This window comes from Ips typographus, linkage group LG15, assembly GCF_016097725.1.
Source record: "Ips typographus isolate SLU linkage group LG15, UJ_Ityp_2.0, whole genome shotgun sequence".
Lineage (NCBI taxonomy): Eukaryota > Metazoa > Arthropoda > Insecta > Coleoptera > Curculionidae > Ips > Ips typographus.
The window spans coordinates 7,648,055-7,662,034 of NC_138436.1; the positions used below are offsets into that span (position 1 = coordinate 7,648,055).

Sequence of the window (13,980 nt, forward strand, 5' to 3'; positions counted from 1 at the left end):
GTGTGGTTTTTTTTTCCACCCCCCCTTCGCGAACGAGCGGAAAGTGACTTTCCGCACTAAAAACGCAACTTTTTTGCTTTTTGAGCTAGAGCGTTCATCTTACCTTCATTTTATGTTAAAATTTCCCGGAAAACACTCTGGTAAAGTCGGTTTTGTGATATCTCAAAAACTAACCGAGTTAGAGCTAAAAAACCACATTTTTAACCTTGAATTCTGCAAAAACTCGAGCTGGGTGAGTGGTACGTGAATTCTGACTGCGCAGGTCGATTCGCCATCCTTGATTTAGTCGAAAACGAGTACAAACAAGCCCAAGTTATCTCAACTCAAAATGGCGGAAATTTCAAAATGGCGTCCGGAGACGCCATTTTGATTTTTTTGGAAAAATAGAGTTTGGACTCGTTTCCCACTAATTCGGGGACGGGGAGTTTAATGGCGGCAAGCATTTCTGCGTCGCTCGAACGAAAACCCGTTTTTTTTGCGAGTTTCTTGAACTGGACGCGAGATACGGTCAAAGTGAGGTCGGAAATGGATTCCCCGTCCCCGAATTAGTCGAAAATGAATGGTCACTTGGGGGGTCCAAGTTGAAAAATAAAAAAGTTGTGAGCGGAAAGTGTTTTGCGCACACTAAAAAACAACTTTTTTGCTTTTTAAGCTAGAGCGTTCATCTTACCGTCATTTTATGTTAAAATTTCCCGGAAAACACTCTGGTGAAGTCGGTTTGGTGATATCTCAAAAACTAACCGAGTTAGAGCTAAAAAACCACATTTTTAACCTTGAATTCAGTAAAAACTCTGCCTGGGTTAGTGGTAGGTGAATTCTGACTGCGCAGGTCGATTCGCCATCCTTGATTTAGTCGAAAACGAGTACAAACAAGCCCAAGTTATCTCAACTCAAAATGGCGGAAATTTCAAAATGGCGTCCGGAGACGCCATTTTGATTTTTTTGGAGAAATAGAGTTTGGACTCGTTTCCCACTAATTCGGGGACGGGGAGTTTAATGGCGGCAAGCATTTCTGCGTCGCTCGAACGGAAACCCGTTTTTTTGCGAGTTTCTTGAACTGGACGCGAGATACGGTCAAAGTGAGGTCGGAAATGGATTCCCCGTCCCCGAATTAGTCGAAAATGAGTGGTCACTTGGGGGGTCCAAGTTGAAAAACAAAAAAGTTGTGTGCGGAAAGTGTTTTGCTCGCACTAAAAACCAACTTTTTTGCTTTTTGAGCTAGAACGTTCATCTTACCGTCATTTTATGCTAAAATTTCCTAGAAAACACTCTGGTGAAGTCGGTTTGGTGATTTCTCCAAAACTAACCAAGTTAGAGCAAAAAATTAACTTTTTTTTGTTTCACTCGCAAGGAACTCGGCCAGGTTAGGAAATATGGGAAATTTGACTGCGGATTTGGAATCAGCGACCCCAAATTAGTCGAAAACGAGTGGTCACTTGGGGGGTCTAAATTAAAAAACAAAAAAGTTGCGTGCGGAAAGTGTTTTGTCCGCACTAAAAACCAACTTTTTTACTTTTTCAGCTAGAGCGTTCATCTTACCGTCATTTTATGTTAAAATTTCCCAGAAAACACTCTGGTGAAGTCGGTTTGGTGATATCTCAAAAACTAACCGAGTTAGAGCAAAAATTCCACTTTTTTATGTTTCATTCGCCAGGAACTTAGTCAGGTTAGGAAATATGGGAAATTTGACTGCGGTTTTGGAATCAGCGACCTCAAATTAGTCGAAAACGAGTGGTCACTTGGGGGGTCTAAATTAAAAAACAAAAAAGTTGCGTGCGGAAAGTGTTTTGCGCGCACTAAAAACCAACTTTTTTGCTTTTTGAGCTAGAGCGTTCATCTTACCGTCATTTTATGTTAAAATTTCCCGGAAAACACTCTGGTAAAGTCGGTTTTGTGATATCTCAAAAACTAACCGAGTTAGAGCTAAAAAACCACATTTTTAACCTTGAATTCAGTAAAAACTCTGCCTGGGTTAGTGGTACGTAAATTCTGACAGCGCAGGTCGATTCGCCATCCTTGATTTAGTCGAAAACGAGTACAAACAAGCCCAAGTTATCTCAACTCAAAATGGCGGAAATTTCAAAATGGCGTCCGGAGACGCCATTTTGATTTTTTTGGAAAGATAGAGTTTGGACTCGTTTCCCACTAATTCGGGGACGGGGAGTTTAGTGGCGGCAAGCATTTCTGCGTCGCTTGAACGGAAACCCGTTTTTTTGCAAGTTTCTCGAACTGGACGCGAGATACGCTCAAAGTGAGGTCGGAAATGGATTCCCCGTCCCCGAATTAGTCGAAAATGAATGGTCACTTGGGGGGTCCAAGTTGAAAAACAAAAAAGTTGTGTGCGGAAAGTGTTTTGCTCGCACTAAAAACCAACTTTTTTGCTATTCAAGCTAGAACGTTCATCTTACCGTCATTTTATGCTAAAATTTCCTAGAAAACACTCTGGTGAAGTCGGTTTGGTTATATCTCAAAAACTAACCAAGTTAGAGCAAAAAATTAACTTTTTTATGTTTCATTCGCAAGGAACTTTGTCAGGTTAGGAAATATGGGAAATTTTACTGCGGATTTGGAATCAGCGACCCCAAATTAGTCGAAAATGAGTGGTCACTTGGGGGGTCTAAATTAAAAAACAAAAAAGTTGCGTGCGAAAAGTGTTTTGCGCACACTAAAAACCAACTTTTTTGCTTTTTGAGCTAGAGCGCCCATCTTACCGTCATTTTATGTTAAAATTTCCCGGAAAACACTCTGGTGAAGTCGGTTTGGTGATATCTCAAAAACTAACCGAGTTAGAGCGAAAATTTCACTTTTTTTTGTTTCATTAGCTAGGAACTCTGTCAGGTTAGGAAATATGGGAAATTTGACTGCGGATTCGGAATCAGCGATCCCAAATTAGTCGAAAACGAGTGGTCACTTGGGGGGTCTAAATTAAAAAACAAAAAAGTTGCGTGCGGAAAGTGTTTTGCGCGCACTAAACCCAACTTTGTTGCTTTTTGAGCTAGAGCGCCCATCTTACCGTCATTTTATGCTAAAATTTCCCAGAAAACACTCTGGTGAAGTCGGTTTGGTGATATCTCTTAAACTAAGCAAAACACAAGAAAATTTCAATTTTCACCCATTTATTCGGAACAAATCGTATCAATCGATGAACAGTTCATCGTAAGTGAACCGTTCGGTGATCGAGTTGGCTATTTCGGTGAATTTCTGCGCCAACGACTCCTCTAGAACCGGTTTGATCTCGTTGACGAACAAATCCGAATTGTCCCGAACGACCTCGTTGGTGGCGCGCGACAACGTCGGATTTTGGCCGACAAACAAGTTGCCCAAATGCAAATGGCTGCTTCCGATGTACAGGGTGAGCGTGAATTTGCGAAAATGCAGATGGCGCTGTCCGTTTCTGGTCACCAAGTCACCTTTCATCGCGCAATCGAACTTGTAATCCGCTGAAAAATGGAGAAAATCATTTTTTTTTGGTGATTTCTTGAATCTACGTGAAATTTGCTTTAAAACGAGGTGCAACTCGATTTTTGACAGAAAAATCAAAATGGCGTCTTTCGGACGCCATTTGCAATTTCCGCCATTTTGGCGTGAGATAACCCCGGCTTTATGGTACTCGTTTTCGACTAACTCGGGGACGGGGAATCCATTCCAGCTGTCATTTTTGACATATCTGTCACCCAGTTGGAGAAACGTCATTTTTTTTTTTTTTTTTTTTTTTTTTTTTTTTTTCACTCACTGAAATTTCCGGTAATCGGTCCTTGGCCCTTGTACTTCAGTATTAGCACGCTCATGTCAATGTCGTAGTCGCCTTTGAAGTAAATCTGAGGCACGTTGACGCGAAACAGGAAACGGTTTCGTTTGAGGTTGGATCTGCAACAAAAATTCGACCATAACTCACATTCTAAACGTCCGATTTGTGTGATTTTTGCGTCAGATGGTAGCTTAGACTGTACTCAATCCACAGTAAAAAAATCAACACAATCAAGCTTAATCCAGGGGCGTAGCAGCCCTAGAAACCCAAGAAAACAGCAAAAACGTGAAATTCAGTGTCCGCGAACGGCAAAAACCTCATAACTCACATTCTAAACGTCCGATTTGAGTGATTTTTACGTCAGATGGTAGCTTAGAGTGTACTCAATCCACAGTAAAAAAATCAACACAATCACAGTTAATCCAGGGGCGTAGCAGCCCTAGAAACCCAAGAAAACAGGAAAAATGTGAAATTTAGTGTCCGCGAACGGCAAAAACACCATAACTCACATTCTAAACGTCCGATTTGAGTGATTTTTGCGTCAGATGGTAGTTTAGACTGTACTCAATCCACAGTAAAAAAATCAACCCCATCACAGTTAATCCAGGGGCGTAGCAGCCCTAGAAACCCAAGAAAACAGCAAAAACGTGAAATTCAGTGTCCGCGAACGGCAAAAACGCCCTAACTCACATTCTAAACGTCCGATTTGAGTGATTTTTGCGTCAGATGGTAGCTTAGACTGTACTCAATCCACAGTAAAAAAATCAACCCCATCACAGTTAATCCAGGGGCGTAGCAGCCCATGGAACCCAAGAAAACAGCAAAAACGTGAAATTCAGTGTCCGCGAACGGCAAAAACACCATAACTCACATTCTAAACGTCCGATTTGAGTGATTTTTGCGTCAGATGGTAGTTTAGACTGTACTCAATCCACAGTAAAAAAATCAACCCCATTAGACTTAATCCAGAGGCGTAGCAGGCTTAGAAACCCAAGAAAACAGGAAAAATGTGAAATTTAGTGTCCACGAACGGCAAAAACGTCATAACTCACATTCTAAATGTCCGATTTGAGTGATTTTTGCGTCAGATGGTAGTTTAGACTGTACTCAATCCACAGTAAAAAAATCAACACAATCACAGTTAATCCAGAGGCGTAGCAGGCTTAGAAACCCAAGAAAACAGCAAAAATGTGAAATTTAGTGTCCGCGAACGGCAAAAACGCCATAACTCCCATTCTAAACGTCCGATTTGAGTGATTTTTGCGTCAGATGGTAGTTTAGACTGTACTCAATCCACAGTGAAAAAATCAACACAATCACAGTTAATCCAGGGGCGTAGCAGGCTCAGAAACCCAAAAAAACAGCAAAAATGTGAAATTCAGTGTCCGCGAACGGCAAAAACGCCATAACTCACATTCTAAACGTCCGATTTGAGTGATTTTTACGTCAGATGGTAGCTTAGACTGTACTCAATCCACAGTAAAAAAATCCCTACTATCAGACTTAATCCAGAGGCGTAGCAGGCTCAGAAACCCAAGAAAACAGGAAAAATGTGAAATTTAGTGTCCGCGAACGGCAAAAACGCCATAACTCACATTCTAAACGTCCGATTTGAGTGATTTTTGCGTTGGATGGTAGTTTAGACTGTACTTAATGCACAGTAAAAAAATCAACACAATCAAGCTTAATCCAGGGGCGTAGCAGCCCTAGAAACCCAAGAAAACAGCAAAAATGTGAAATTCAGTGTCCGCGAACGGCAAAAACGCCATAACTCCCATTCTAAACGTCCGATTTGAGTGATTCTTGCGTTGGATGGTAGTTTAGACTGTACTTAATGCACAGTAAAAAAATCAACACAATCAAGCTTAATCCAGGGGCGTAGCAGCCCTAGAAACCCAAGAAAACAGCAAAAATGTGAAATTCAGTGTCCGCGAACGGCAAAAACGCCATAACTCCCATTCTAAACGTCCGATTTGAGTGATTCTTGCGTTGGATGGTAGTTTAGACTGTACTCAATCCACAGTAAAAAAATCAACACAATCAAGCTTAATCCAGGGGCGTAGCAGTCTCAGAAACCCAAGAAAACAGCAAAAACGTGAAATTTAGTGTCCGCGAACAGCAAAAACGCCATAACTCACATTCTAAACGTCCGATTTGAGTGATTTTTGTGTGAGCTGGTAGCTTAGACTGTACTTAATCCACCGTAAAAAAATCAACCCCATCAGACTTAATCCAGAGGCGTAGCAGGCTCAGAAACCCAAGAAAACAGAAAAAATGTGAAATTCAGTGTCCGCGAACGGCAAAAACGCCATAACTCACATTCTAAACGTCCGATTTGAGTGATTTTTGCGTCAGATGGTAGCTTAGACTGTACTTAATCCACACTAAAAAAAATCAACACAATCACAGTTAATCCAGGGGCGTAGCAGCCCCAGAAACTTAAGAAAACAGGAAAAATGTGAAATTTAGTGTCCGCGAACGGCAAAAACGCCATAACTCACATTCTAAACGTCCGATTTGAGTGATTTTTGCGTCAGATGGTAGCTTAGACTGTACTTAATCCACAGTAAAAAAATCAACCCCATCAGAGTTAATCCAGGGGCGTAGCAGCCCAAGAAACCCAGGAAAACAGCAAAAACGTGAAATTTAGTGTCCGCGAACGGCAAAAACGTCATAACTCACATTCTAAACGTCCGATTTGAGTGATTCTTGCGTTGGATGGTAGTTTAGACTGTACTCAATCCACAGTAAAAACATCAACACAATCAAGCTTAATCCAGGGGCGTAGCAGCCCTAGAAACCCAATAAAACAGGAAAAATGTGAAATTTAGTGTCCGCGAACGGCAAAAACGCCATAACTCACATTCTAAACGTCCGATTTGAGTGATTTTTGCGTCAGATGGTAGCTTAGACTGTACTCAATCCACAGTAAAAAAATCAACACAATCAGAGTTAATCCAGGGGCGTAGCAGCCCTAGAAACCCAAGAAAACAGGAAAAACGTAAAATTCAGTGTCCGCGAACGGCAAAAACGCCATAACTCACATTCTAAACGTCCGATTTGTGTGATTTTTGCGTGAGGTGGTAGCTTAGACTGTACTCAATTCACAGTAAAAAAATCAACCCCATCAGACTTAATCCAGAGGCGTAGCAGGCTCAGAAACCCAAGAAAACAGCAAAAACGTGAAATTTAGTGTCCGCGAACGGCAAAAACGCCATAACTCACATTCTAAACGTCCGATTTGAGTGATTTTTGCGTCAGATGGTAGCTTAGACTGTACTTAATCCACAGTAAAAAAATCAACACAATCACAGTTAATCCAGGGGCGTAGCAGCCCTAGAAACCCAAGAAAACAGGAAAAATGTGAAATTTAGTGTCCGCGAACGGCAAAAACTCCATAACTCACATTCTAAACGTCGGATTTGAGTGATTTTTGTGTGAGCTGGTAGCTTAGACTGTACTCAATCCACAGTAAAAAAATCTGCTTTGTCAAGCTTAATTTACGGTCGCTAGAGGGCGCCAAAGGCGCACCCATCACCTTTCCGGTGCACCAACTCACTTAACCTCAAATAACTCGCTTATTTGACACTTGACGTCAAAATGTCACTGAAGCAAATCGACAGTACACATTCTAAGCTATCCAAATATGTGATTACTTCAGTTGATCGGTTAAGTGGTTTGGCCGCTAGAGGGCGTCAAAGTTGCTTCAGCAACTTTGATCGAAAGTGCACCGACTCACTTAACCTCAAATAACTCCCTTATTTGGGACACTTTGTATAGACTTTTATGCATCAATGGAAAGCCCATGAAATGGGCTTTCCATTGATGTATAAAAATCTATGGGTTAGTGGCACGGTTTGGCCGCTAGAGGGCGTCAAACTTTGTTTTCGTCATATCTCCTAAACGGTTCGAGATAGAAGGCTGAAATTTGGCTTGTAGGGATGGGCGCTCACTTTAAATCGATAATTTCGAATCCGGATGGTCCCCAGACCTGCGCATTAGTGATGTTTGCGTCGATTTTCGCCTGATTCGGTCCACTTTTCAGCCGAATCTCGTCCAATCGGAGCGGTTCGATTGGGGGCACGTTCAGCTCTGGAATTCCACTTTTCAGCTTGGAACGCAATCGTTCCACGGAATCGACGATGCATCGATCGATTTCCGGCTCGTTCCTACTGCACGCGCGAATGTACGGCGCTGAAACAAAATGTCTCAACTTTGACATTTTTTTCCGCCAAAACTACGACAGGTACGGACTTGAAATTTTGCCTGGAAATACACCAGGGCCGTACCTATGATCGGTAAAAATTTCAGGTCCGTACTGCAAATAGTTTCGGAGATATTCAATTTTTAAGTACTCGCAGCCCTTTTCGATGCACACACTTTGACAGCCGCGTAACTCGATTATTTTGACAGTTATCGAGCTGATTTTTTTGACAGATTGTAGCCTGGAGTGTCTTCTACAAACTGTCAAAAGAGAAATTTTTCCGTAAAATGTCAAATAACCGAGTTATTGACAGTTGAAAAGTGATTAACCAAAATTAAAAACTGATTAGTCTGAATATGACAGTTGTCACGTTGACAGCTTGTAACTCGGTTATTTTGACAGCTAGCGAGTTGATTTTTTTGACAAATTGTAGCTCAGGGTGTCCTCTATAAATTGTCAAATGTCAAATTTGTCCGAAAAATGTCACCTAACCGAGTTATTGACAGTTGAAAAACGATTTGACAGTTGTCACTTTGACAGGTTTGCAAGTCGGTTATTTTGACAGTTACTGGGTGGACAATTTAAAGAACTGCAATTTAGTCGACGTAACTGTCAAATTGACAGAATTGCGAGCTGTCAAACTCGATCATTTCAGTTGAAAGTATGGAATTGACAGGCGCTTCTTTGAATGTCAATAACTCGGTTATTTTGACAGTTATCGAGTTGATTCTTGTGACAGATTGTAGCTCAGAGTGTCCTCTACAAACCGTCAAATGAGAAGTTTTTACGAAAAACGTCAACTAACCGAGTTAATGACAGTTGAAAGGTGACTTGACAAAATTGACAGTTGTCACTTTGACAGCTTGTAACTTTGTTATTCTGACAGTTACAGGGTGGTTAAAAAAAGCAAATTAAAGCCTTTTCAATTCTCTTTCGATCACTTTCTATAGTAATTTTCCGAAAAACGTCAAATAACCGAGTTATTGACAGTTATTGAGTTATTGACAGTTTCGCCACTTTCCCCTTTTAATTGCGGCACGGTTGCGTCACGCGTGACCCAGGGACGGACTAGTGAAACTTTAAAAATTCATAACTTCCAAACTAAGACAGGTACGGACCTGGAATTTTCACGAGAAGACACCGCAGGGTGTTGGCTGTGACCGGTAAAAATTTCATTGAAATCTCTCAGAAAACGGGCACGTACCGACCGAAAAACCGCGGTGATGTCCCTGAGTTGGCACGTGCACCCTGCCGGAATTTCCCTCACTACGTCCCTGTTTTCTGAGCAATTTTCGTGAAATTTTTACCGATCACAGCCAACACCCTCCACTACCTCCATGCAAAATTTCAGGTCCGTACTCCGAGTAGTTTCGGAGATATTCGTTTTTAAAGCACTCGCCGCACTTTTCAGTGCTCAGAAGACAGTTTGAGAGCCGCTGATGCTTTTTTGTGGGCTTCTGAGCGGTTCAAAACCGCTTTTTCACTCTTCGATAACATTTTAAGCCTTCTGAGCTGCGAAAAAAACCGTTTTAGAACCTCCTGTAACCCTCTCGAAGCTCAGAAGACAGTTTAAATGCAAAAAAACAGTTTTAAAACTTCTGGTGTCATTTACATGCTTCTGAGTGGCAAAAACAGTTTGAGAAACCCTTGAAACAATTCTGGAGGCTCAGAAGACAGTTTGAGCGCCACTGATACAATTTACTTGGCTCAGAAGACCGTTTTCAGAGTCACTGACTGTATTTTTGTGTTTCTGAGCTATTCGAAATTTTGGAAACTTCTGGTGGTACACTCGAGGCTCAGAAGACAGTTTGAAAGCCGTAGATGGCGTTTTGGTGTTTCTGAGCCACCAAAAACAGTTTACAAAGCTCTGGTAACATTTTGAATGCTCAGAAGACATGTTGAATGCTTCTGAGCTGCAAAAAACAGTTGGAGAACCTGTTGTAACACTCTCGAAGCTCAGAAGACAGTTTAGATGTAGAAAAACAGTTTTAAAAGTTCTGATGTCATTTACATGCTTCTGAGTGACAGAAACTGTTTGAGAAACTCTTTAAACAATTTTTCGGGCTCAGAAGACAGTTTGAGAGCCGCCGGTAGCATTTTGGTATTTCTGAGTCACTAAAAACCGTTTGAGAACCTCTGGTAACATTTTTGTTTCTCAGAAGACAGTTTTAGAGCCGATGGTGGTTTTTTGGTGCTCCTGAGCCATCAAAGACAGTTTGGGAACTACTTTCTACGATATTTCATGTTTCTGAGCGGAAAAACAGTTTTTAATTAATTTTTGACTACTTTTGTGTTTCTGAGCTACTGGAAACCGTTTGTAAACTTTTGTTAACATTTCTGTTGCTCAGAAGACAGTTTGAGCGTTTTTGATCAAATTTTGGTGTTTCTGAGCCATCACAAACTCCTTTTTATGACATTTGATGTTTCTGAGCGGCAAAACAGTTTGTACATTTTTTACTATTTTTGTGTTTCTGAGCAACTAAAAACTGTTTAGAAAGCTCTGGTAACACTTTGAATGCTCAGAAGACATTTTGAGTGCTTCTGAGCTGTTAAAAAAGGTTTTCGACTTTTTGATATAATTTTGAGGTTTCTGAGCTGCAAAAAACCGTTTGAGAACTTCCTGTAACACTTTCGAGGCTCAGAAGACAGTTTAAATGTAGAAAAACAAATTTTGAACTTCTGATGTCATTTACATGCTTCTGAGTGAGAGAAACTGTTGAAACAATTTTTCGGGCTCAGAAGGCAGTTTGAGAGCCGCCGGTGGCATTTTAATGCTTCTGAGCCATAAAAAACAGTTTTCGATTTTTTTTGAGATTTTAGTGTTTCTGAGCCACTGGAAACATTTTAAGTTCTTCAGTGGTTTTTTAGTGGATCAGAAACATCAAAATACCGTTTGTAGCACTAAAACTGTCTTCTGAGGCATTAAGGTAACATCTGAAGTTCAAAAACTGTCTTCTGAGCTACAAAAGTAGTGACAGTGACGCACAAATTGTCTTCTGAGTCTAAAAAATTTGTTTCAAAAGATTGTCAAACATTCTCACACAGTTTTAGTAGCTCAGAAACACCAAAATGTCATCAGAAGCTCTTATCCAGTCTTCTGAGCATCAAATATGCCACAAGTTCTAAAATTGTCTTCTGAGCATTAACAATGTTACCAGAGATTCTCACACGGTTTCTAGTGGCTCAGAAACACCAAAATTTCATCAAAAGCCTTCAAACTGTCTTCTGAGCAACATAAATGTTTATAAACGGGTTTCAGTAGCTCAGAAACCAAAAAATAGTGCAAACTGTTTTTGCCGCTCAGAAACATCAAATGTCATAAAAAGGCGTTTCCAAACTGTGTGTTATGGCTCAGAAACACCAAAATTTGATCAAAAGCGCTCAAACTGTCTTCTGAGCAACAGAAATGTTAACAGAAGTTTATAAACGGTTTCCAGTAGCTCAGAAACACAAAAATAGTAAAAAAATGTAGAAACTCTTTTTTCCGCTCAGAAACATCAAATGTCATAAAAAAGCGTTTCCAAACTGTTTGTGATGACTCAGAAACACCAAAATTTGATCAAAAGCCTTCAAACTGTCTTCTGAGCAACAGAAATGTTAACAAACGGTTTTCAGTAGCTCAGAAACAAAAAAATAGTCAAAAATGAATTAAGAAATGTTTTTTTTCGCTCAGAAACATGAAATATCGTAAAAAGTAGTTCCCAAACTGTCTTTGATGGCTCAGAAGCACCAAAAAAACACCATCGGCTCTAAAACTGTCTTCTGAGAAACAAAAATGTTACCAGAGGTTCTCAAACGGTTTTTAGTGACTCAGAAGCATTAAAATGCCACCGGCGGCTCTCAAACTGTCTTCTGAGCCTTCAAAATTGTTTAAAGAGTTTCTCAAACAGTTTCTGTCACTCAGAAGCATTGAAATGATACCAGAAGCTCTAAAACTGTTTTTATGTTTTTAAATTGTCTTCTGAGCCTCTAAAGTGTTACAGGAGGTTCTCAAACGGTTTTTTTGCAGCTCAGAAACCTCAAAATTATATAAAAAAATCGAGAACCTTTTTTAACAGCTCAGAAGCACTCAAAATGTCTTCTGAGCATTCAAAGTGTTACCAGAGCTTTCTAAACAGTTTTTAGTTGCTCAGAAACACAAAAATAGTAAAAAATGTACAAACTGTTTTTGCCGCTCAGAAACATCAAATGTCATAAAAAGGAGTTTGTGATGGCTCAGAAACACCAAAATTTGATCAAAAACGCTCAAACTGTCTTCTGAGCAACAGAAATGTTAACAAAAGTTTATAAACGGTTTCCAGTAGCTCAGAAACACAAAAGTAGTCAAAAATTAATTAAAAACTGTTTTTTCCGCTCAGAAACATGAAATATCGTAAAAAGTAGTTTCCAAACTGTCTTTGATGGCTCAGAAGCACCAAAAAACCACCATCGGCTCTAAAACTGTCTTCTGAGAAACAAAAATGTTACCAGAGGTTCTCAAACGGTTTTTAGTGACTCAGAAGCATTAAAATGCCACCGGCGGCTCTCAAACTGTCTTCTGAGCCTCCAAAATTGTTTCAAGAGATTCTCAAACAGTTTCTGTCACTCAGAAGCATGTAAATAACACCAGAAGTTTTAAAACTGTTTTTCTACATCTAAACTGTCTTCTGAGCTTCGAGAGGGTTACAAGAGGTTCTCCAACTGTTTTTTGCAGCTCAGAAGCACTCAAATTGTCTTCTGAGCATTCAAAGTGTTACCAGAGCTTTGTAAACAGTTTTTTGTGGCTCAGAAACGCCGAAACGCCATCAACGGCTCTCAAACTGTCTTCTGAGCCTCGAGTGTACCACCAGAAGTTTCCAAAATTTCGAATAGCTCAGAAACACAAAAATACAGTCAGCGACTCTGAAAACGGTCTTCTGAGCCAAGTAAATTGTATCAGTGGCGCTCAAACTGTCTTCTGAGCCTCCAGAATTGTTTCAAGGGTTTCTCAAACTGTTTTTGCCACTCAGAAGCATGTAAATGACACCAGAAGTTTTAAAACTGTTTTTTTGCATTTAAACTGTCTTCTGAGCTTCGAGAGGGTTACAGGAGGTTCTCAAACGGTTTTTTTTGCAGCTCAGAAACCTCAAAATGTTATCGAAGAGTGAAAAAGCGGTTTTGAACCGCTCAGAAGCCCACAAAAAAGCATCAGCGGCTCTCAAACTGTCTTCTGAGCACTGAAAAGTGCGGCGAGTGCTTTAAAAACGAATATCTCCGAAACTACTCGGAGTACGAACCTGAAATTTTGCGTGGAGGTAGTGGAGGGTGTTGGCTGTGATCGGTAAAAATTTCACGAAAATTGCTCAGAAAACAGGGACGTAGTGGGGGAAATTCCGGCAGGGTGCGCGTGCCAACTCAGGGACACCAGCGCGGTTTTTCGGTCGGTACGTGCCCGTTTTCTGAGCGATTTCGATGAAATTTTTACCGGTCACAGCCAACACCCTGCGGTGTCTTCTCGTGAAAATTCCAGGTCCGTACCTGTCTTAGTTTGGAAGTTATGATTTTTTGAAATTTCACTAGTCCGCCCCTGGGTCACGCGTGACGCAACCGTGCCGCAATTAAAAGGGGAAAGTGGCGAAAATGCCGTAAAAGTGGGTTTTCCGGTCGCGTTTGAATTTTGCGTAATTTGCGCGACGTTGCCGCTTACCTACACCTGGCCGGTTGGGGTTTTTAGATGTGCGGCGTTGCCAAATTGCCGCCCGAGGTTAATCGCTTTTCAACTGTCAATAACTCGGTTATTTGACGTTTTTCGGGCAAATTTGACATTTGACAGTTTGTAGAGGACACTCTGAGCTACAATTCGTCAAAAAAATCAACTCGCTAGCTGTCAAAATAACCGAGTTACAAGCTGTCAAAGTGACAACTGTCATATTCAGACTAATCAGTTTTTAATTCTGGTTAACCACTTTTCAACTGTCAATAACTCGGTTATTTGACGTTTTTCGTAAAAAATTGTAATTTGACAGTTTGTAGAGGACACTCTCAGCTACAATTCGTCAAAAAAATCAAC

General features: G+C 40.7%; 1 protein-coding gene across 2 annotated transcripts in view; it reads right to left on the reverse strand.

Annotated features, from left to right (window-relative positions):
* Nucleotides 1–3,099: 3,099 nt before the first annotated feature.
* LOC145738102 (circadian clock-controlled protein daywake-like) overlaps nucleotides 3,100–13,980 on the reverse strand; it is a 35,797-nt gene continuing 24,916 nt past the window's right edge. For both annotated transcript variants that reach the window (XM_081992965.1, XM_081992966.1), the window contains exons 2-4: nucleotides 7,702–7,942; nucleotides 3,734–3,867; nucleotides 3,100–3,440 (exon numbers count right to left, since the gene is read on the reverse strand). In XM_081992965.1, the coding sequence (XP_081849091.1) occupies nucleotides 3,136–3,440; nucleotides 3,734–3,867; nucleotides 7,702–7,942 (680 nt within the window). In that variant the 3' untranslated portion in view covers nucleotides 3,100–3,135. The remainder of the gene's footprint in view (nucleotides 3,441–3,733; nucleotides 3,868–7,701; nucleotides 7,943–13,980) is intronic.